General features: G+C 37.6%; 1 protein-coding gene and 1 long non-coding RNA gene across 2 annotated transcripts in view; one reads left to right on the top strand and one right to left on the bottom strand.

The window, feature by feature from the left end:
• Positions 1–22,460, top strand: part of MCPH1 (microcephalin 1) — a 167,455-nt gene extending 144,995 nt beyond the window's left edge. The window contains 3 exon segments of the mRNA XM_080387774.1: positions 13,100–13,112; positions 13,115–13,336; positions 15,316–22,460. Coding sequence (XP_080243900.1) covers positions 13,100–13,112; positions 13,115–13,336; positions 15,316–15,371 — 291 coding nt within the window. The 3' untranslated portion in view covers positions 15,372–22,460.
• On the bottom strand, positions 1,625–13,228 carry LOC308064005. The gene is made up of 2 exons (XR_013928155.1): positions 13,110–13,228; positions 1,625–9,557 (listed from the first exon to the last, which is right to left on the bottom strand). It is a non-coding gene; the product is annotated as an uncharacterized lncRNA (long non-coding RNA).
• Positions 22,461–24,413: the final 1,953 nt, after the last annotated feature.

Below are 24,413 nucleotides of genomic sequence, written 5' to 3'. Positions count from 1 at the left end.
CGAGTATTCTGGTGTTCTTCACAGAGATGGTATTATGTTTGTGCAGCAGTAGGGGATTTGATTACCACTTTTAATAGCTTTCATGAGGCACTATTGGTGAAAACCCTGTAACCTGTGTTTCATCTCAGAAAACTGCATGCCATAAGTAAGTGCACTTCAAAAGCCAAATTGAACTGAATGAACAAAGTAACCAGTAAGGATGTTCTCTTGAGCATTCATTCTTACCATGATGAATGATGCTTGTTTTTCTCTTCTCTTTAATTAGAATGTTTCTACATTTGCCAAAGAAAATGTTGGAATGCGGACAAAAACTGGAATTATAGGAACAGGGCTTGATGTAATAGCTTATTTGTAAAGGAAACACAACTTGTTTGGTATTTTATTGAAACAGGAAGTTCAGAACCTCAGTACACACAAGCACAACAAATTCTCAGGTGCTAGTTGAGTCATCTGTTGTTGGAAGTAGTCTCATAGAAGGCTTCCCCTTTATTTAGTTTTAATCTTCAATTAACAAAGGGAAGGAAATTACATACAGATTTAGTTTTAGATTATGTGCAAAGCTCTCTGTTGCTTTTTGGCTGTCACCCTGATGTGCATGCTTTGTGAGTATACCATGTTGACTCAACAGGAGTGTGTCTCAGTGGATGTATTCAGCTTATAACAAGCATAAGAAACCTGATGTATTGATTTCATTTATGAAATAATGTAAAGCTTGCTTAATCAAAATATTCTGATTTTTCCTTCTTCTAATACCTGATTTCAGCTTTACTGCAAACTGTAGAAGTAATCATCTGTGACAAGGTGATAATTGATGAAACTACTGTTTTAAGTTTAGCATGGGATTATTTATTTTTTAATTGTCATGTTTATTGGTAATAAGAGGTCTGTTAGAAAGCAGAGAAGAGCATGACAGTACCGTGTAGTTTTGTTTAGCTGTGAAGTCTTTAAAAGGCACTTGGAAATGTATATGTGTTTCTTCTCTGATGAAGACTGCTTTTCCCTTCCTTCAAGGTCTGTATGACACTTGCCTGCTTTGAATGAGAAGGATTTTATTGAATTCCCTCCAAATCCCATCATTACTGTTCCTCTGTTTAACCCCAGGAGTACTCCAGTGTTGTGCAGTGAGTTCTCCTTTCCTCCATCAACAGTCTGAGCAGTGATGGCTTTGTAGCTCTCCCAGTACCAGTCCGTAGCATAAGGGTAAATGCATTAGCACTTAATCGGTAATGTCATTTTAAGAAAAAAATAGCATTAGAGCTATGACATCAGCTCCTAAATTCTAAAATTAATATAATTTTAAAACAAATGTAGACTTTTTTTTTCCTGCAGCATTTGATAAGGTTACTGACAGTGTCCACTTCACCTCCTGTAGACTCAGGAGAAGAAAGCAGTGAGGTGATAGGCTGCAAATGTGTTCAGTGTGTTAGTTCACATGCTGGTAAGCGTCACCTCCTCAAAACCGACACTGGAATCAGTTATTTTTAGAATGGTTTAATTTGGTACCACACACAAATTGTCATTGTGGTTTGTAAATTATTTTTTCACCTTATTAAAATAAGTCTGTTCCAAGTGCTTATCATTAACCTGAAAAATGCTGGTTTGTTTTGTTGTTTTTTTAAGAAAGAAGTAGAGCAAAAAAGAATAAATTTAGCCTTTACCCTACCAACTTTCATATCTTTAAAATTACTCTGTATTCACAACATAAATTGTTCTCCCTCAGCTATAGAGAAGACCATCCCAGCTTGCTGTCACAATATAGTCAAAGTTCTTTCTTCTATAATCTTATATTATCGTCATGCTAAAAGGTACAAGAGGTCATGAGAAGAGCCTTCAAATAGAACATGTTAATCATGTCCTTTGTTTAGCACCTATGAAGAAAATGGTGCTCCCAAAGAAACTTTTTTTGAGTAATTGTAATTCAAAAATATGATTGATGAAAAGCACCTGCTCAAATATTTAAACACCTGGAGGTGTTGGGGTTTTTTTACTGTGTGTGTTGGCAGCTCCACTGGCTACTCTTGGTGCTGGAGGATTAAATGTCTTTGCTCTCCATACTTCACATAGTGTCTTTTCTTCTAATTTGTGACATAGATGAAGTGAAGAAGCGATGTTGTTACACATAAAGTACAGCTGCCAAGGAGTACTAATGAGGGAAATTGTAGACCAGAGGTGATTGTAATAGTAGTTCTGTCGGGAGTTTCTGAAAGCAATATGGTCTACTTTTGCAGCTGGCAGTGTCCAACAGCAGTGGCGTCCAGTTGTGTGATACCAGCTAATCTCTTTGAGTGGGCTTATTTCAGTAGTTCTCAGACAGTTTTAAAGACTTTTCTCTGTTGAACATTGATGTAATTTCAACGGACCCTTTAGTTCGTATATTTAAGAACCAAGTGTTCCCTGCTAATTCTCGTTGTGGTGCACATTTCACAGTTTGCATGTAAGTCCAGAGGTTTGCATGTAACTTCTGAATGCAGCTCTCTGGGTTTCTGCTGTGCTCAGTCATTAGCATGCATCTTTTAAAAAAAAATTAAGAAAAAAACAGCTTTTAATTATAAATCACTTTTTCATTAATATGTGGTCTGTTACGTTGTAATAGACTGGGTGCTGAACAGAAGCTTTTTATATTTTTATTGACAAGGGAATACTTTAGGCTGCCCTACTTAGAGGGTGCATTTTTCCTCTGTTGATTAAAAAAAATAAATTAAAAGAACAAAGAAACTTTTTTTAAGGAATTTGCTGATGCCTGTTATTTTAAAGCCAAGTCAGTTTTATTTGTCTCGCTGAAGCATATAAAAAAAAAGATTGAGAAAAGTCAATCCTAAGAAATTTGAAGGAAAACAAACTCACTGTGTTCAAGCTTTGACATATTTCATAAAGCTGTTGAAAACCAAGCCATGAAAGCCAGATTTATGAGCTTTTTTAAAGTTATTTGTAGATTCCCAAGACGATTGTGTTCCCATCACTTACTGTAGCCTTTAAAACTCAAATGACGCTTAAAAATATTCATGTTTGGCACACACTGAGTTACTGCTGGGCGTTGCAATGGCATTCAGCTAAAACTGAAGCATAGAGAGAAGAGTAGAAGAAGCCTTCACTTAATTAATTTCAGTTTGTTGAAATAGAGCAAAAGGCCTCACATATTCACATTTTAAGATAAAATTAGGAAGTATTTCTAATGTTAAGATTACTTTTAATGTGGATTAATACAACTGTTTGGGGAACGAGCCTTTTGGGAGCATCTGTGTAACCCTTCACATTTGCCAGGCTTTTCCTTTCAACAAGACCACTCACTTTGTTATTACTGGAATAGAAAACTCTTTTATTTATCAGAGCATTATACAACTGCACTTTGCCAGGTATAGCAAATCTGTTGACAGCACTGGATTTATCATTTACTGTTAAAGGAGAATGGAAGGATTCCCCACGTCCCTAATCCAGCAAAACAAATATCATTATTTAAGCTTGCTGCACAATATCCTGTGTTGATTAAAAATGAAAGTTGGACTATCCAAAATGATTCAGTATCTAAAAAGTCCAAGGTAGTTGAAATGAGCTTATAACTTTTTATGTATTTTATGCAAATGCTAGGCTTCCATGCCATGTATCTTCATTATGTGTAGTATTTAACCAGGGGGGATATCAAGTATTTTTCCATGAACTGCAGCACGTTATTAGCTCATGGAATTTTTGTTTCAGTGTGTCCTTTCATCGGTGAAATATACTTAGCTGGAAATTTATTCAGTCTGAGTAAATGCAGATGTGTTTTCTCCCATATGATTAAACATTGCTATTTACTTCATTAATACTTCATTCCTTAAGCCACTCTGCTGACATTAATGACCTATTTCATACTACTTCTGCAATAGGTATTAGTCTGCTCAAAAAAACCCAACAAACAATTGGCCTTATGTGAGTTCAGTAAGCTTAGAGGATACTATATATAAAATATGGGTAAATGGTTGCAATATGAGGGGATAAATGCCAAGATGCAACTAATGTTCCTCCTTCTTTTTGCCATGTGAGAATGCACTATGAGATAACAATAAGGGCAAGCTGCAACTGTTATAAAAATCATAGGCTAGATTTAGTTAAGGTCGTTATTTTTGTGCAGGTAATAATTAGGTTTGAAAGAAGCACCCCATACCTATATCACTACCCCACTACATCCGCCAGAAGTCACTCCATGTTCCCTTGTGCCTACTGATCTGAAGAGTGTGTGAGCTAGTGCCGAGAGGTCTGGGCTCGGCCCAACCCAACTCCCTGAACTGAGCACATCTTCCAACGCTATTTCATCCAAATGGAGTACAGTCTGTGCCCTTGATGGCTGCTCCACAGTGGGAACCAAAAGTACACTCAGTAGGAATGGCCAAGAGATTAGATTCAAAAGTGTACTAAACTAAATTAGTAAGGATGTAAGTGACTTTTTTGCCACAGGTCTTGTGAGGATATATCCAGAAAGACTAGATCTTTGTCAGCTGTGAGGAGAAACATGTCCATGTATATATATTACATACCTTTTGAAGTCATGGCTGGTTGTCTGAAGCAAATTATTTGGAATCTGAGATGTTCTTGGTGTGTACATTGGCTCAGTTGCATTTATTCAACAGTCAGCAGAGGTAAGGGAAAATACTTTCTGAATTTACTTTACTTCCCTTGTGTTTTTGAGACATCAAATTGCATGCATTTAAAAACTGAGTTAGATGGAGAGTCCTACCGATAATGCCAGATACAAAATGGTGGATTCAACATGACTCGCTTAGTTCTGCTCCACAGAGGACCCATATATAGTCAGATCAGCTCTTTGTCATACACATAACGAGGCCACCACACCAGCACACATAGGGATTGTTGACATAAAATGTACAGCTATCCCATCCATACACTGCACTTGTGCTAAGCTACCAGGCTGGAAAACCTGATCAATCATGACCTAAAGGAGTAGAACTATAGGCTGACTGTCAGTTTTTTAATTACTAAACTGTCTTCATCTCAACCCATGATTTTTCTTGCTTTCACCCTTCTGAATTTTCCCTCCATCCTGCTGAGGAGGGGAGCGGGCGGCTGTGTGGTGCTTAGCTGCCTACCAGGACTAAATCACAGTAGACTGGAATTGAAATAACCTCGAGACATATAAGGAATGATCAGAAATAAGTATGATGGAGTTCAGTAAGGACAAGTGCAAAGGAGAGAGAAATAATCACCTGGAGATTAACAATGCAATATTTCTGCCAAAAGAGCAGCTCAATATTTTAGAGAATCCAAACCAATATACGTCACCTATATCATACTCTGATAACGGAAGCGGGCGTACTAGGTTGTGTTAACAGGCATGTTGTGCATAAAATGCATTAATTATCTGCAGTGTGCAGAGCAGTGGTGGGGCCTGAGCCGGAACACTCTGTCTGGCTTTGGGCACTGCACTTCAGGAAAGATGTGGATCCATTGGAGAGAATCCAGGGAAGAATAACAAAATGATCAGAGGTCTAAAAAAATATGACCCATGAGCAAAGAAAGACTGAAAGAACTGTGTTTGTTTAGTCTAGAGAAGAGAAGACTGAGGGGAGACATGATAACTGTCTTCAAGTATTTAAAAGGTTGCTGCAAATAGGAAGAGAAGTGGCACTAGGACAAGAAGTAATGGGCTGAAAATGCAGCAGAGGCAGTTTAGGTTATATTATTAAGAAAAGCTTTCTAACTGCAAGAGAAGATAAGCATTGGACTAGCTTGTGTACAGGGATGGAGAATGTCTGCCTTTGAATTTTACTGGGATTCTTGGGGGCTTGTCACATGTAGCATATGTACCCCTCACGGTATACCAGTGATGCAGGGCTCAGAGTCCTATGTGCCACAGTTGTATACTGCTTTGAAGCGATGCGTGGCACAGTGCTGCTTTATTGGCATTCGGGTAAGGAAGACACTTCCCAATTGTAATTGGTAATTATTTGCAGAATTTTGAAATGAATTTGCAATTGCAGTTTGCAGTCTTATCACTGCTTCATAGTCACTTGAGTTTAACTCTCCTGAAATAAGACAAGAACAAGGATGGACAGGTTCTTGAGGTATTTCTGAAGCAAGGTTTAAGTTTCTAATCCTGAAAAACCCTTCCTTTGCTAGCAAATTTTTAATGGAAGGATTTTTTTAAATTTCAAAAATAATTAGTTTGTGTTGAAACCAAATATGTTTAATTCAGAATCTTTTTGAAGTTATTAATAAATAGTTACAGTAAAGTGACCACATCTTACAATCTTAGCAGAGTGGTTTTAAGCGATGTATATTAGAAATACAGCTCCTTGATTTAGAAATCATACTTACTCTCAAAAAGCGAAAAGACTTATTGTTTTACCCTAATTTCAGGTTTATTAATCTATAGTTGATAATGTTGATATTAAATAGTATTTAAAAATAGTCCTACCTCTGGAAAATAAGGAAATTAAACTAAAAATAAGTGAATTTGTTATCTTTTTTCCTGCAAAAATTTGCTATGCCGGAAAAAATGGTTCAAACGTCTTCCAGCATAATTTTGAATATCCGCCAAACAGTAGATTTATTTGCCAAACATTTTCATACAATATTCCCATTGGGACTCAGTCTTTCAGAGAATAAATTGGTGAAATTAACTTTTCTTATCAGTCTACGGGATTTGAGAGAAGCAAGGTTGTCTGCCAACACGCAGTGGAAAGAAACAATATCAGCTAAATTGTCTGGATTCAAGTGTTCTTCCCTTCGCCCTCATCTTGGCCAGGAAACACATGAAGGACTATAAAGAGGAGGGGAAGAAACTGTGTTTTGAAGAATTTTCCAGATAATATAATCTTGACTGTATGCCATTTCTGCTTCTTTTACTTTCTTTTTTATTTTTCAAGACCAGACACTGAAGGTTTCTTTTTTTCTAAACCAAATTTTCCACTCTACCTTCCTCCGCTTCTGGCTCCTGGCTCTGTGCACCAGTTGTCTTCTACCACACAAACATATACAAAGTGTGCTTGTATGTAATCTCCATTTGTGTGCGTGTGCTTGGGTGCTAATGTAGCCTTATCAAGCATTCAAAAAGTATGTTCTCACTCCTGTCTGTCTGAAGGCCTATGCTTCTGTAATTTGGCAGAAAGAGAGCTTCTGTTTTAGCCAAATTATATTGATTGCCAATAAGAAAGTTCTGTTTCAATAAATATTCAAAAATAAGGATGCAATATTTGTAAATAAATTGCATGAATGTAGCAAGCTGAGTTTTGCTCTGAGAATGAAAAACATCGCTAGCAATAACAAATGCATCTCATGCCAAAGGGTGGAATAAGGTTCTGGGTGCTGTTAAAATAATAGTATGATGGTACAGCTGGAACCACCGGGGGTCTTGCATCTACGTGATGTTCCATTCACTTAGGTAAGATTCTTCAAAGCTGAGGATCTATTTCTTTGTGAAACACACTGCTGAAGGAAGTCGTTTCCAGCTCTTAACGTGCTCTTTTATAAAGGAGAGCACCAATTTATTTCTGTAGTACAGCATTCCAATGTGATTTTTAAGTGTTTAGTGAATACTATTCCAATTCCAGTATTCTCAAGGTATTAAAAAAATCAGAAAACTACTAAAATAAATCATAAGGAATCAAACTAAAACTATGAGCTTTTAATTGAAGTAGAAAATACATGTCACACATTGTTCCTACAAAAATAGAATTGCTGTTTGGTTGGTTGCTTCTGTTCTCCTATTAAACCTGGTATTTAGAAAGATGAAAAAGAAAGCATTTCTTCTTTGTCCTGCAGGAATACTGCATTGTTAACACAAACTTCCTTGATCCCTGTAAACTTTTGCAGATTCTGCAGATTCCTCACTGCAGGATAACTGTACTGTCAGAAGCCTGCACACTGCAACACTCTCCTCTTTATCAGAAGCAGGCTGATGTTCCACTTGTGTGGATGTGTGTGAGCCCTTGATCTTTACGTGTACATGGGGTTCCACATATGTATTTTTCTTTTAAATTGTTACTAAATGATGGACTGTCTGAAAATGCATATAACCATGCAAGTGTAATATTTCCTTACAGTGTTGTAGTTTTGAGTGTGTTCTTCACAAAGTCTTTGTACAGAATTACAGTAACTGAAAATGTAAACATTGCTTGGCCATTTATCCATACTGAAATCATATGAATATTAAAATCTTAGAGCTTAATGTTTCCCCAGCAACATCACCCAACTATATTAAATGAATGTGCTATTTTATGTGTCTCTTTTTGTTAAACTTGTACATTATCGAACCATAAAGTCGGAGGTGGGGTGGGGTGAGGTGTGTTTTATCAGTTTTATGGTTTTCTGTGGTTTAATAGTTGCAGAGTGATGAAATAGGACTTCAACAATCAGATCCTTTTCTTTTTAGTGAAAATAAGCAATTTCTCATCAACTGCAAATAAAACAATACTTGGGTTTTGGATGGATATAAACTATAAAATATACAGTCTTCTCTCTTCAAAATGTTATGTTCAGTTTTTCCTTCTGCTGTTTGCATTTAATAAAATGTATTTATTATTTTTGCAAGTAACAATAACCAAGATATTATTACAGCTTTCCGTAAGTTCAGTAAATACTTCATTAAATATAGCCTTTTCGTATATGTGTTGGTAAGTTTTCCAATTCTATATTAAATGTTCAAATAGTAATGATAAAATAAATAGTACATTTATTTTTTTAGATTTATTTATCTCTGGTGAATGAATGAAATTAAGATTAAAGATTTACCGTAATGCATACGCTGATTGTGTAATGCAAGCACAAATATTCAAACATGTATAATTATTACAGATGGCTACATTTTATATATTTTTGAAGCTAGTACTTCACATTTTCAATTCTAGCCTAGAAATACATCAATTGTAATAAATCATAACCATATTCTGCATTCAGGTTTTGTGAAGTATTATTATTCTAATAGCATTTTAGACTGGAAATTTCTTCATGTCATTATCTGGAAGTACACTGAAAATTGTGTGCTGTATAAAGGACATTAGTAGTTTCAATGCTGAAAAATTTCCAAGTACATCCAGAAAAATTATTTTCTTACATTTTCTATTGCATGAATTCAGGTATCCATTCAGAGATTATACTTTTGTGGGACTTGATGGCTGTCTCCTAAGCCTCATGAAAAGATCACATTTTTGCACTTTTATGGGGTTTTGTGTTTGTTCCCGCACCCCACCCAGCATGAGCTATTTTAATAATGTTCTAGGCAAAGATACAAAGTTTTGGATTTTTTTATAATATATGCTTTTTTGGATTGTGGGGCTTGAAAATCAGTCACAGGAGGGACAATAGTTGGTGAAATGTTTTCGGGGGGGGGGGGGGGGGGGGCGGTATGTGTGCGTATAATGAAGAAAGGCTCTATTTCTTTATCATACATTCTCCCTAAGTTTTACTTCTGTCAAGACTGATTTTTCTTTCCCTTTCAAAACTTAGGTTTAAACAAATGGTACATTTATGAGAAATGCATACGTATAAGAGGCATCTTCCTGCCGCCCATTCAGCTAGTGAAAGAATGGAGTACTTAGGATCTCACCAAGAAGGGTACATAGATGCTTTTACAACATTCTGTTCTTCTGTCCATCTGCTAACGAATATAATTTGAAAGGAAAACTGGTGCTGTCTGTTATAATAGAGACTGACACAATTGTAACCGTAACTACTGATACATACACAATTTGTGGAAACAGTCACTTTTGGGGTCTGATATTTTCCCAGGCTTGGTCTCTGCTGAGGAATTATTTATTTATTTGTAAAAGCTTACACAAAATGTGTATGGTTTCAAAGGGCTGGGAGCACCCCTGGAGTGCCGTGAAGGCTTTGATGTTGCAAAGGCAGCTGAGTCAATTCAGGGCTAATAGCTAGATTGTGCCCTCTCATCCCACCGCCAAAGCCTCCGTGGTCAGTGAGCTGCCTTTTCAGCAGCTGGCTAGTGGTGGTTCTTTCAGGTTAGTGGGCTGGAAAGCAATGTTAGCCTTTCAGACTACTCCCTGAGCTCTGAGCATAAATGCTGTGGTTTTTCGCTGTCTCTAAGACCTGTGCATGGACCCAGTGTGCTTGAGCAAATCCAAGCACAGCCTGTCGGGAAAGCTGCGGTGGTGGTGGTGGTGATCCAGACAAAAGCTCGTACATAAATGTGGCATTCCATGCTGAAGCTTTCCTTTGATGATACCACCGAGATGTACTGTGTTCTTACCCTGTCCTCCTCTCAAATGCACCGAGCTGGAATTCTAAAGGCAGTTTAAGGAAATCCTTTCTATAGCATGTCAGCTTTTCACTTGCCTGGGTTCTCTTAATATGTACTAAATGTATAGAATGAACCATGCTGTTTATGGACATCAGCTGAATGGAGTGCTGTTGGGTCCTTAAAATTTCAATTTCCTGATCTAACGATTAGCTGTGTACACATTTGATTTTGATATTAATTTAATCCAACAATTATTTCTATAGGCAGATATATCACATAAATGAGTTTCCATTACAGTGGCAGCAAATCCTTTCAAGGGAAACATTTGAAGAAGGGGGTATACAATAAGCCCTTTTAAATCATATTCCCTAAAATGTGTGAAATAGCAGATTGCAACAATTTATATTTGGTGTTTTCTATCTAACACAAGTCCTATTGCATTTTTAAAATAAAATCTTCTCAATCCTAGTAATTTTCATTTTTAAAATCTTAGAGTTCCGGGTTTACAAAAACAGTGTAAATTCTGTCTTTTCTAGTTAAATCTTATTTATTTTAGATAAACTAGCATTAAAGTCTCATGATAATTCTCTCTCTTCTGTCAGTTGCCACTTATTTGTGCTAATAAACAATGAGAGAGCACTCTGTGTCAGATCATCTAAGATGGCATTGCGTCTGTCATGAGTCTGTTCTGAGGTTGATTGTTATTTTTCACTGTAGTGCATTCTTTAATTTGCTGACCTTGCTTACTACAAGCACTTCTGTAGTTTCACAACTGCAGTTTTTTAATTCATTAAAATGAATGATTGCCATCCAAGTAATACCAAAATCACAACACTGCTCTGTATATCGGAGATTGCAAAGTACCCGGTTTACATTCTTGAGCTAGTCCCATTTTAAGACACCGATCATGGCCTCTAAGCCTCACAAGATCCATCAGCAAGTGGGACTCTTAGAAAATTCTAAATCTGATACCATATATTAAAACTGTGCAATGATTAGTTTTCTGGTTTTCATGACATCAAGATGCCCAGCAGACAGATATTCATAGAAGAGAATTCTGCTCAGGTGGAGGTAAGGAGTATTCTGCTGAGTCCAAAACCAGATCTTCTGCATGTGTAAAGTATCAGGTGCCAACTTAAGTACAAGAAGTGACATAAAATATATTTAATGAGTTTGGGTCCTCCAAAACCTGCAATATAGCTCTGCTTTGATACTGTGATCAACAAAATTATTTAGCAGCTGTTTTGATTTCCATGAGACAGGATTAGGTACTCCGTCATTCATAAACCTAAATTCACAGAAGAATAGAAAATAAAGGGTATTTCTTAGATTGTGCTTGAGTCTTTTTGGCCTGCTTCATCCATAACAGTCACTGTCTTTATAACTTGCCAAATTCAGAACACAAAGAGTCAACTTCATTTTATTCTCAGGAGAGCAGCCATGGAATTAACTACCAGAGAAAGGTGAATTATTTATTGATGGAGGAGATATCAAAATTCAGATTGGGATTGACTTGTCCAATAATAGCAGAGGGCAGGGGCACAGAATCAGAGCTATGAAGTGTCATGTCAGCGTGGGCTTCACACTTTTCAGGTGCTTCATTTAGCTAATTGATCAGAAGTGCTAAGGCAGTTCACTTTATCTAGGGATCTGTGAACAGGCTGTGGAACTGTTTGGTTTTAGAAAGCCCTGTAAACCAGGTGAAGACTCTTACTTTGGCTGCACATCTGCCAAGCACATATATTATTGTATTAAATTCTTAAGTGCCTATGGTTTCACAGCAGGTTTGTGGCAGGACTGGAGGAAAGAATCCACTCAGCAAGCGATTTCATCCCCTGTTCCTCCTCACTGACTACAGTTTCACATTCAGATGTCTCATATAAACCAGATATATACCGAGCGACCTTTCCTTTATGGAATGTGCTCATGTTGATCATCTGTAATATGAAACATTTATTCTTGTTCTCATATTACTGTTAACTCCGGTCTCATTATAAATTTTCCAAACTTTTACAATAGATGCGGAATCAGACTTGTTACATACATGAATTTGGCAGGTCAATAGCAACCTCGCTCTAAGAAATAGAAGATCGGTTGGGGTTTTTTATTATTTTAGTGTTAAAACTTTGTATTGCATATTTTGATGAGTACACTTGTATGCACTACTTTTATGCACATTATAGCTAAAGGACGTGGCTTTAAGTGCTGAACCACTGTCCTGCCTGTTATATACGGAGAAGAAAATTTGCCTCATATAGATCACACAGGTTTTTATTATAGTGATGCAGTGCTACAGACTGCACAGCCTTCACACAGGACTTATGTTTATGTTTTTGTGGAGACGAAAGGGTTTCTATGAAATGCTTTGCTCTGACTTCTGATGTATTTGTGTCACTTCATACATCTGCGAGAAAATTCAGTTTGTATCTGTGAAGCACAGGAGGGAAAGAAGAGGTTCTAAAGCAGTTTAAACTCTGAATTAGATACATTTGTAAAGCTCCCCAATACAAACTGATGAACACTATTTATTGTGAAGGCTTTCACAGTTTGTATTTGTGCTGCAAGACTATAATTATTTATAATACCCTTTAATATATCGGTGTGATGGCCAGTGTTATAAATGTAATAAAGGTGAAAAATAATATTGTCACGTGCTTTGAGAAGTTTTATAGATAAACCAACTGAGCTATAACAAAATAGTCTCAGTTCTGGTTTGGGAATTATATTGGTCAAGTACAGCAAACTGTTTTTATAGTTTACCCAAGAGTTTCTGATACACCTGAAAAAGTCAAGTTCATACTCATATACTATAATTCTTCTTTTCTGAATTAAAGAATACAAGGATTTGTTTTACTTTGGGTAGAAATGCAACATATTGCTTAATTAATTTCCTTGTTTCCTCAAACACAGATCTGCAGACTTCAGGTCACTTATCAAGAGGAAAATACCAACAGAATCTCTTTTCCAATCAGCCTGTCATGTTTGTGTCTCCTACCAGTCAGCCACCCTGCAAAAAGCTAATTGAACTTATACAGCTGTCAGGAGGGAAAACATGCAAAGCCTTACATCAGGCAACAATCTGTATAGGACAAAATACAGGAAAGAAGTACCGGGAAATAAAATGTTTATCAGAAAAATGGGTATTAGGTAAGACACTGAATTTCAAGTCATATAAAATATTGTGTAATATGTATTAAAAATTGACTGTAAATAGTTCACTAAACTGAGGTTATGGAGAGAAGAAAATGGAACAGACTGCTACGGTTAGGTTTTCAGGAAGGTTATCTCCATGGTGAAGACTTTCTCTTACAGCTGAGTGCTTCATGGTGGTCCTGGTACTCACCATTGTAATTTTACCAAGGACAAATTTCATGCAAAGATTTTCAAATTTATCTTTTTTATGATTGTTTCATTTAAGAGCAAACTAAATTGTGGGGAAATCCCCATAGAATAATTTCTTTTCTAAATAGCATTTCAATTTTAGATGTAGTGAGGAAGATTTTTAACTGGTATAAACTGGCACACCAGTACTGAAATATGGTACTTGTTATATATCTTACGTCTGAAAGTCAGTTTTCTGCAGTCACTATTTCACTTGTGAAAAGTTTATTTTTAAAATCTGCTGTTAATTTTCTAAGGGTTGTTAGTCCATTGTCTTTCCATTATGGACACCACCGTGCTAGCAGTTACCTGTCTGCAGGGAATCAGACATAAAACTGCAATGTCCACACCCTCAGAGAAAAGCTTTTGATAATCCGTGTAGGATTCACAGCTTCCAGGCTGACACTCAGTCTCTCTTTCAGACAAGATAAGGATGTTTTTCAAAAAGGGACCTTTTACATGCTGGAAGTAAGAAGATTACATTTTCAGCACACGCTATGTCAAACTCCTCTAGATAGTGTCTCACCCAAACTCCAGCAATAAATGTACTACATGAATTGATATTATATGGGACTAGCCAAGCAAGTCCTAATCTCTTGACCATTAATGCTATCAGATCATAACGACTTAAAACCTGAAAGGAAATACTACTAAAGAAAGGAAAAGTGAGCCATAAAGGAGAAATACTCAATGCAACTGCTGTTTGATACTTTCTTAAAGTATAAGATAAAATGTGAGGATTTGAGAGAGGGGCGTAAGAAGGCAGCACTGTTTATTGTGCCTTTCTGTAGCTTCAAAGAAGACTGAAAGAGCAAGTGTGGCCAAAAAAATGTAACCAGATGAGGAAAAGAGAGGTTTGTGCAAGATGTAAAATATGAGGTAGCAAATGAAACACAAAAGGCTCGCATAGTAGTACTCCAGTCATAAATTCCAGATGGACAAAGGTAATGATCTAAAGTGGTATGCAACTCATGTGGCATATCCCACTCTTTTACTGGTCTCACCGAGTTCTGCCTCAACCCAGCTCCAGCATCTCATGAGGTACCTGCAGCTGGACGGGCCACGCACAGCCTGTATCTTGTGTATCTGGCTGCTAATGAAAAAGGACTTTGAATTCTTGGTGCCCTTTACAAATTTCTCAGTTCTCTTTTGCAGTCTGATGGTGCCTTTTCTGATTGTTATGTCCTGCTCATGAGGCACAGTTAAGCAAGCTCCAGGTAATTTTACTGATTAATGTTAAAATGAAGGATTTTATCAACAAAACTCAGAAAAAAAGAAGTATTTCTATATGGTACTTTAAAGGAAGAATACAGGCCCTCAGCCCCTTTCTCAGCAACTCTTTATGTAATAGTATGAACATATAAACAGTGTCACCTATAAATTGCCATCATAATCAAATAAATCGAACCAGATCTGAAATTTTGTCTGTTCTTTGACAATTCACTGTTGCAACCCAGTTGGTTTGTGGCTGCTTTCTGCTGCTAATACCAGCTGCCAATTAATTTACTCAAAGCTGACCACAATAAAAAGCATATAGGCAGACACTACAGCACCTTTGTTAAACCTATGTAAATGGTAAGTGCTTGCGGTAATATCATTTGACTGCATGTATTGTCTCTTTCTCTGGGTTCTCAGCTTCACCAATTCTGTTTTATACCAGAAAATGCTCTGAAGTATATTGTTGCTTTATAATCTGTTTCTTTTACATTTTATCTTAAATAATCCTGGTTTTCTATTTCTTGTAGATTCAATCACTCAGCATACAATATGTCCCACAGAAAACTACATTTTTCAGCTGTGAGGTAACTCAGGAGCTTCCATATGGTTGTAAGGCAACAAGCCTAGTTTGGAGTCAACAACAAAAAAATAAGCTGCAAACAAAATTTCGAAGAAAATGCAAGTTAAATATTTATAAATACAGGGAAATGTTTTCTACATTTTTATTATTTGTACAAGTGTTCACCTTGTGAAATCTTAAGGTTTTTTTAATAATGCATTTCCCTAATAAAAGTCATCTTGCTTTTATTTATTTGGTGAAGACCTTTGGACCTAAAAGTTGATTGAATAATTATTCACTGGGAAGAGATGGAAAAATATTTTCTAGTCTCTAAGCAAAGTTGATTGTGTTGCAGTGCAATTAAAAGATGTGGATTCAGTGTGGCTGAGGGTGCCTGAGCTAGATCTGGTGTAGCCAGCAGGAGCTGTGATACCAGTGCAGATGCAGGGATCCTGTCTCGGAGGGCAGCTGAAGGCCCATGTTGCCACATCTTCATGACCATTGCTAATTACGTTTCTTTGGTAAAAGGATAAGGTTGTCCATCATGCTCAACTCATCTCCTGGTGTAAACTTGCACTTCTAAATTGGGTTTTCAAAAGTAATTGAAGCTCAGTAATTATGCTCAGATGCATAGTTAAGGTATTTATTTCAGTGCCTTTAATTGAGTTTCAGTCCGTATCTACCTTACATCTAGGCTGATACCATAAACAGTTACTGATTCTGACTCAAATGAATTAAGATAGCACATCACTTAAGTGGTAAAATCTGTTGAAAATGAAACATCTGATTAAATCCTTTAGGTATGCTTGAAAAATGTATGCAAATGTCTTCAATGTTAAATTCCTCTTCAACCTCTGGTTTTGTTTTTAGCAGGTACCAAGTAAGATTTGTATGTAAAGTATGTTGTGTAACACTTGTTCATCTATAAATGTACAACCTACTTTAAATATCTGCAAGGTCCATCAAAATGATGTGTCATCCTCATAGAGATTAACATATTATCATGTAACTTAGTGGCAGCACGTAACTCACACCTTTCAAACTCAGTGCTCCCCTCAGAGTACTGTCAGTGTAAGGCAATGGAAACTCTGTACTAAAAATAATGACTTCAAGTTAATATTATGGAACAATCAAGGTACAATGGTTTATAAATATTGCCGTTCTGTTGCATTGTTCTAACTCTTGGGCTTTTAGGGATTTGGATGTACGATTTCTGTAAACTTGAGGTTTATACAAATCTTTTCCTCAAAACAAGTTCAGCAATATCTGGGTGGCAGGCTTGTTTCAGGCATGCATTGCATTTGTATAGTTGCTCTGTAAAATGTTAAACGTACTTAATGGAAAAGCTCCAAGTTATGGTTATTTTATGGAAAATTAACTGACCTTACTTTCAGAAATATGAGCACCTGTGACTCAAAAGCTTAAGATCTCATTCTCAATATCTAAGTGCTATATACCTGGTTTTAGTATATTAATTAGAAAATATAATTTACTGAGGTCTTTTCCTTGCTTAGTTTTCTGACATGCACATTTTTAACAGCTTCTTGGCTAGAAAAAGTATGTTTGATACAAAAATTGTTATGTTTGTAGAAAAGTTGGTAATCAGGTCTATCTACAAATTGTACAGTTTATAATTGAAATTATTTACCTATTTACTGCAGAGCACTGGTAACATGGTATCACTCTTCACCCTTAACCTCATGAGCCCTTTTACTAAGAAACTGGTTTCCAAGTAGTACAGACTAAAATATAAATACTTAAATAGGTTGTGACATGTGAACACATGCTTCTCAGTAGATAACAGAGTAATTTATTTGCCTTATATTTCTTAACTTTGAATATTACAGCCTCCTAGTTTCTTTTGTAGTCATTTCCTAAGCGTACTACCCATAAAAATCTGTCATTATTGATTTATATAATATAAGACTCCAAATCAGCTTTCTCATAAAGCTTCTTAAAATTAATCTCAGCTATTAAAATTGTAAAATCTTGGATCAACTTGTTGGTCTTTATTAGTCACACGTGTAACAGACTTGAAAATGAAAAGTCTAATATACGTTTTTCTAAATTAAAATGTTTCAGACAAAACAATCTGTCAATTTAGGTAATTTCATCTTAAATTATATGGTTTGATAGAAATCCCTGTCTATCGGCTATTCTTGCGAAATTTATAATACACAGGTAGATACAGCCAGCAGGAAATTAAATGCCTAGTTTTGGTCTGAGATTAAGGGCAATAGGAGTGCTGTCCATCCGTACCGACTGTTGCTGTGTAATAGCACATAGTGAATACAGAAGAGGTTAAAACGAAATCCAAAGCCTAGCATGTTGTACAGGCAGCAAAAAAGAAATACTATTTCAAGTTTATAGCCTGGAGTCTTTCACATGAACAGCTTCTGACCTACGTACCCTAGTGCAGGTTCTCAGCCCCCTCGGCTCGGAAGTTGGAAGGCGCCTTTCTACCCAAGACCTCAACAGGAAAAGGTGCCAGCTCTGGTCATCCCCTCAGTAAACCAGCACCAGGGGGAGGATGAAAAGTCATCAAATGATTCATTTGTCAGAAGAAATGTGCCAACCAAAAAAACACTTGTACTTGATACAAAGGTCCTAAGGACAGGAACACTCAGAAGAAAATGCAGAACACTCAGCAACATGAAGCATCAGTGATTCGTGGGCAGTTTCAAATCAATCAGCGCTAAGATCTTTGCAACATACAGCGCTTCACAGGTGTTCTGCCACAGAACAGCAGAGCCGCGTGCTCTCTCCTCTGCAAAACGGTACCTTGCTCACCTTATCAGGAATCTACTTTTTTTATTCATTCCTTTTTTTCTCTTAATCTTTTTTTTTTGTGGAGGAGAGATTGTCTTAACCTTACCTTTTTTATCCTGCGTAAATATTTTTGCCACTCATTTGTAAAAATTACTTACCTTAGCTGCTGTCTCTCCTTTTCAGACTGCTCCTGCACCCCTGCTAAAGGCTACCTCTAACAAAATCACATTGGCATGATCTTTCTAAATTAACTTCATTTGATTAGGAATCTGTTTAAACCAAAATAAATTGAGATCCCCAAATAAGTATCATTCCTTCCTTAGATTCACATTAGGTGAGTTACTTTTAAAAAGCCATTTAACTCCAGTGCACATCCTATTTTAACTCATTTTACTTGCATCAGCAGTATAGGTGATATCGCTGGGATGCCCAGACCACCAATATCCTTCCCCTCTTTCCTCTCCCAGAGATAAGAAGAGGTTTTACCACCCTCTGCATAATTTACTGGGGATTCACATTAGCAGATGCAGAAATACTGAGGACAAATGCAAGCATGACCTTGGAGAATACGTTGCTTAAGCTGTGTCAGAATGGTGGCAGAATTGGTGTCCTCTTCAAGGGGTATATCCTTAAAAATAAAATGGGATCCCAAATAATTTCTGTATAGTGACTAATAATGTGAGATTGACTAAGGATGTGTTGGAAAGCAAGACTGCCAGAAACTTGTAAGTGCGTGAATCTCTTTTTTGCCCTTTCTCTGCTTTTGTAATCACTTTTGGATTGCAGCTGCATTTGGGGTGTGTACATCTAGTGAGTAAAAAGCCTCTAAAACTTTACAGTGATTCTAGTATATCAGCCACCTGGTATTGAATTTTTAAACTATAGATTTCTTGAGCTGGTTTTATATTTCTGGATATTCTCCTGACTCAACTATAGGCAACTTTTTGGAGATTGTTACTTTTTAAATAAAAATAACTGGTTAAAAGTATTGCATCACTTGATTTTGTGTGTTTATAGCTCCACTATAATAAACTTGTGTTATCTTAATTGATCTGTATAGAATGTAATTTAGGCATGACTGCATTATGTGGTAAAGTGTTACCAGCACACACAGCACTGGGAAGCTGCTAGCACACATGCATTTTTTTGGTGAAAACTATAATCAGCTGAGGGATGGTAAGGCAAAGGTGCTTTAAATTAGTATTTCTGAGCAGGAACTGTAGCTATGTGGAGCTGTGTTTCTAATACCTCTAGAGCATAAAATGGAGGTATCCCAGAAACAATGTCTAGAAAGCTGATTAAACTAATTTTGTGCTCAAGAATGCCATACAACCCTGGGAAAAAAAGTGAGTATTTGCTCAGACTGAAAACTGAAAAGCATAAAGAAGCCTGTGTTTGTGCCAGCAGTCTGAACTTCTTTAATGACACATCTAATAACAGAAAACCAAATAGATGTAGTCCTACTGCATTAAGCAGGTTTACCTCCCATCTCCTTTTATTTCTGATCTCCTTTTATTGCTGTATTTCAGAATGAGCTCTTTGCATGATACAACCAAATAGTGGGCTCTGGAACAGCATCACCTTTACTACAGCATCATACAGCAGCTGACAATAAGGTGGTTTAAAACTGCCAGTAGTAAATAAATAACAGCTGGTGTTGAGGTTATCAGCACAAGTGCTTGCTATGAGCTTTTGCTGGGAGCTAGCAAAGCAGTTTTTCTTCTGTTGATACAGATGTTAAGCAACCCTTTAAGCACCCAGGAGTGGCTCAAACTCCTGTGCAGGGCTGAGGGGTTGATGGGTAGCAGCCAGGTGTGGTGCAGGACTGCAACTTTCCTTGAACCGCCTGAGTCAGCATCCTTCAGAGGGTGATTTGTGGCATAGTGCTGAATGCAAACCTCTCCCAGCCTGCCGACATGCCCACACCTTCCTCGCCCCTGGGAATCACGAGGTCATGCTAGCTGAACCTTCCTACGGCTTTTCCGTGCCAGCTTGTCTTGTTTGCCTAGTCGCTTCTGTTGTCTGGAAAGCACCAACTATCACTACAGACAGAACCACCCTGGCAGGTTTATTTCCCAAGGGGATTTATCAATGCCCACAATGTCTTTCATGTTGTTCTTCGATACTAAAAAAAAAAAAGTGCAGCTACATGTGAGGTGGGGAAAGGATTGATACTACCAGTCCAGGCAGGTTTGGGGTTTGCTTGGGGTTTGCTTTTTCCTTCTTCATGACCGATTTTATGGAACTATGTAAGGCTTTTAAGAAAAAGAAAACTAGGTCTTTAGGGAGGAGTGTGCAAAGGAAGGTGGTTTCACAATATTATTGCTGTGACACAATCTTTTGGTAACAGGCAAAGCAGCTGAAGCTGAAACCTGGAAAGTCTTTTGTAAGTGGTTACTTTCTGCAGTACATAGGTCTCTCTTAAGACCCTAATAGTTCAAAACATTGGATAATTAAAGAAATATACTTTAAAAATTGCAGGAGGAGATAGCTTTACGATTGAAAACTGTTACAGAGATTATCTCATGTCTAAATTACAATGCAGGATGTTTACACACAAAAATCAAAAGCATGCAGCCTGGAGCATGGCGTAAGTAAGGATGAAATAGCCTTGTCAAAGATGGAAAAAATTTCCTTGATAAGGACCTTGCTACTAGGCAGTAAAGTACTGTCTTCTGATGAACAGAAACAAGAAAAATCCTTTCATTCAAATCAAGAAGCAGCACACCTTTCATAATACACAGTGACTGGGCATCATCTTTTCCTCTTTCCTAGTCTTCAGAAATAACTATTTCTTATATAGTGCCTACAGATTCCTTAGTCTTATGTCAATCAAGTTCATAAAACATCGTCTGTCTAACAGAAACTTCAAGATGTATCCTTCCCTCTCTGCCAGAACTGCTGCCCAAGCCCAGAATTAGTTTTCATCTTGACTGCTGTTAACCTTCCCTCAGTCAACACTTGCAATATCAGTTCCTCTTATCCACCAAACTCCTTTCCGAAGATTATTTGTGCAGTTCTTTGTCATCTTTCCTATTTCATTCCCCTCGTTTCCTTCCCCTTGTTTCATTCTTCCAGTTCATCAACCAAAACCTTCCTTTCTCTTCTGAGCTCTCATCACTGTAATCCCAGCTTCCCTATCAGATCTGACATGTACCTGCTTTTTTATTCTAACTCTTTTTTAATTAAAGGATACCAGCCTTAAACATTAAATCTTGGGAGAAGACAATGGGATGGGATGGGTAATAACCATTTCATGTTTCTTTTTTTCAGACATCCCTTTTACAAGTTACTGTAGGTATCCATTGTGCAGTCCTTCATCCTCTGCTTGTCCTACTTCAAAGCTCTCCTCTTCTTTACCACATGTAGTACACTACAACTACCTGGCTAGGGCTAGGCAGGTAGAAAGCTATACTATGAGCTTCTGATGGGTCAAGAACTGTATATTTGCTGTTGTATTTACATGATGTTACATCTATTCCAGCCCTCTGGTTCATCTGCCTCCTTCACATCTTCCCAGAGGAAGCTCTCCAGCACACTGATGTATTTGTGACCGGACAAGTGCCTGGGACCACCAGGCTCTGCCTTGCCATCAAAATGGAAGAAGAGTCATAACAGAAGTGATTCCCGTCATATTAAGGTAAGGCACAGGATATGTACTTTGCACAGCCCTGTGCCTCTTTTCAACAAACAGCAAACACTACGTGTTATGCCAGAAAGACTACGTAGACTCAAGCTGTATGCAACATAACGTTACATGCTTGAGCCTTAAGTTACTTTTCAGGCTTTCTTTCAATTCAGGTAAGGCTGTTTTTTCTTTAGATCATTTTTAGTTGTTAACTTGGCTACAAGTATGGGGAGAAGTAAAGAAAAAACACTTTCCAGATTTTCTGCTCTGGGGTAAAGCATTCCAGCTCATTCACTCACAAACCAGAAGTTCAGTCAGGGAAAGTTTTGCTAAGTAAGTAGTCCCTGAGATCTGGAGGTAAGCCTAAAGCCAAGGTGGCAGTATGGAAGGTGGCATGAACTTAAATGTTCTGTGCAACACATGGGTAAAAATAAACCAGCATCCGAAGTGCTGCATTATACCCTTTAAATGTTAAGTTGAGCAAACCCAGGGTTTTTCATTTTAACAGCTGCAGGGAGGATAAAGGTTTTAGTTCAATAAATGAGAAAATATGGACCTGCTCTGATTATAGCCTAATTTGTCAATTCATATGAAAATTCAGGCACTTGGAAACAGTACTACAAGCTCGCAGATACTTGACCTCTGTGAAGAGTCTGACTGGTCCCTCTGCCACTTTTAATGTGCACTTGAAATCTGGTGCTCCTCTTCCCCCCCACACACACACTGATGACTGGATATTTCTGAATAACTTGAAATTCACACCCACTTGAAATGCTGACTTGGGAATACACTTTTTTGGACACATGCTTCATCATATTTCAGCTGTACACAAAGATAAGCATTTTAGAAGTTTGGAGGCAGAGCATTTCCTCCTACAGAAGAGAATTTATATTTTCCCTGACATTGCCCAGGCAACACAGTCTTGAATAAAAAATTGACGCTAAAAGCAGAGTTCTCTAGTCTGGGAATCAACACTGTTGTTTTATTCCCAGCTACATTCAGTATCCTACTTGACGAAGAGAAGAATGTCCTTCATAGCTGCAGGGATGTTGAATATATTTTGATGACCCATACAAATGCTAGTAGAGGGCATGAAGAAGCAAATAAAAGAATCTGGAGTTACAGAGTGATCCAACTTGAGATTCACTTTTCCCTGACTTTATCCAGCCTTTTCTCCTTCTGTGCATTCTTGTCCTCCCCACCTCACACCCACCCCGACACACACCCGCACCCCCTGCTCTGTTATGAGTAGTGGCATTTCATGTCTATTTTATTAAAAAATTGTATGAGAGACTGGAACTCACAGTCTCTAAACAGTACTGTCCTGAACAGTATCATGGTCACTTAGCTACAGAATCAGATCTCCTTTTCTGCCTTCCCATTTGAAAACTTTTCTATACATAGAACAGCAGCGATGAGCCACACACAAACTACAAAGCTATAGAAATCTCATGGGAGATATAAGCTTGAATCTGCCCAGGCTAACAAGGGCTTTGTACCCCAGCCTTCAGTTCTTAGATGCCTTTATAAGAGTTACTCATACCATCTACTTTGCTATCTGACGTGCAATTTAGAGCACCTAAATTAAAAGCCTAGGTGAGCATGAAGACAGAAGAAGCAGGAAGACTCCTAATAAAGGTTGTCTGAATATCCAACTGAAGTTTTCCAGGAGATTATACCAATGAAGAGAAGTGTGTATCTCTGAAAGCTTCCCCATAGTGTGTATCTCTGAAAGCTTCCCCATGTGCCTAAGTTAGAGAGCTAAAGGTACAAGTAACCCAAAAGGTATCTGCCCATAGAATTCAAGAAAAGTTCTTTACTTCCTGTCGGACCAGCAGCAGCTTCCTTTGCATTTCCAAGCATGCAGATATGCAGTTCTGATCTCCCTGTATCATAAATGGGTACAGTACATGTTGAAAAGGCTTAGAGAGGGGCAGCAAAGTCAAACACACAAAGTGGTCTCTGTATGAGAAGTGATTGCATAGACTGGGATTCTCCTGCCTTGAAAAGAGATGGCTGAGAGGGTGATGTTGCTCTTCACACAAAATATAATCAAGCTACGGAACATACTGGCTGTTAAAGGTTTATACAGATTTAAAAACAACTGGTCACATTTAAATCAAAATATTCTAGCTCAGGAAGTTCCTGAGTTAGGATTTGTTGGAGGGTGAACAACTCTGGTGAATGGCATGGTGACTCCCTTGATCTTGATGGGACCAGTTCCAGGTGCAGCAGCTATACAAGATATTATGCACCTTCCAAAACTAGTTGGAAGCGATGCATATGATGAGCTACAATGGTTTGCAATACTGCAGAAAGACAATATCCTTCCTGATTATGAACCATTACATCTGGTCGGGGCAGCGATGTATTATGCATCCGTGACTATGACACAGTTCAAGGAAGCTAATGATTGCTAAGTCTGCTATGGCTTTGTTTGTGACTGTCACCCTGAAATAGCACGGGTAGAATCTTATGAATGTCATACTACCAACCCTGGATGTGGAAGTCAGCATCCAAATAATCTTTGCAAGCTATATTTGTGGTCTTATCATTACTGCATGAAGTAAGGGGTGCCTTCCCTTTTTTGCAGTTCTTCCCACACTGCTGAAAGACCATGCCTTCTCATATCCCAGGCACAAACCTGTCACCCTTCATGGACCAGAGAC

Source organism: Falco punctatus (genome assembly GCF_963210335.1).
Source record: "Falco punctatus genome assembly, chromosome: 5".
Lineage (NCBI taxonomy): Eukaryota > Metazoa > Chordata > Aves > Falconiformes > Falconidae > Falco > Falco punctatus.
The sequence above is the reverse complement of the archived record's forward strand: the minus strand, read 5'-3'. Positions and strand labels throughout refer to the sequence as shown.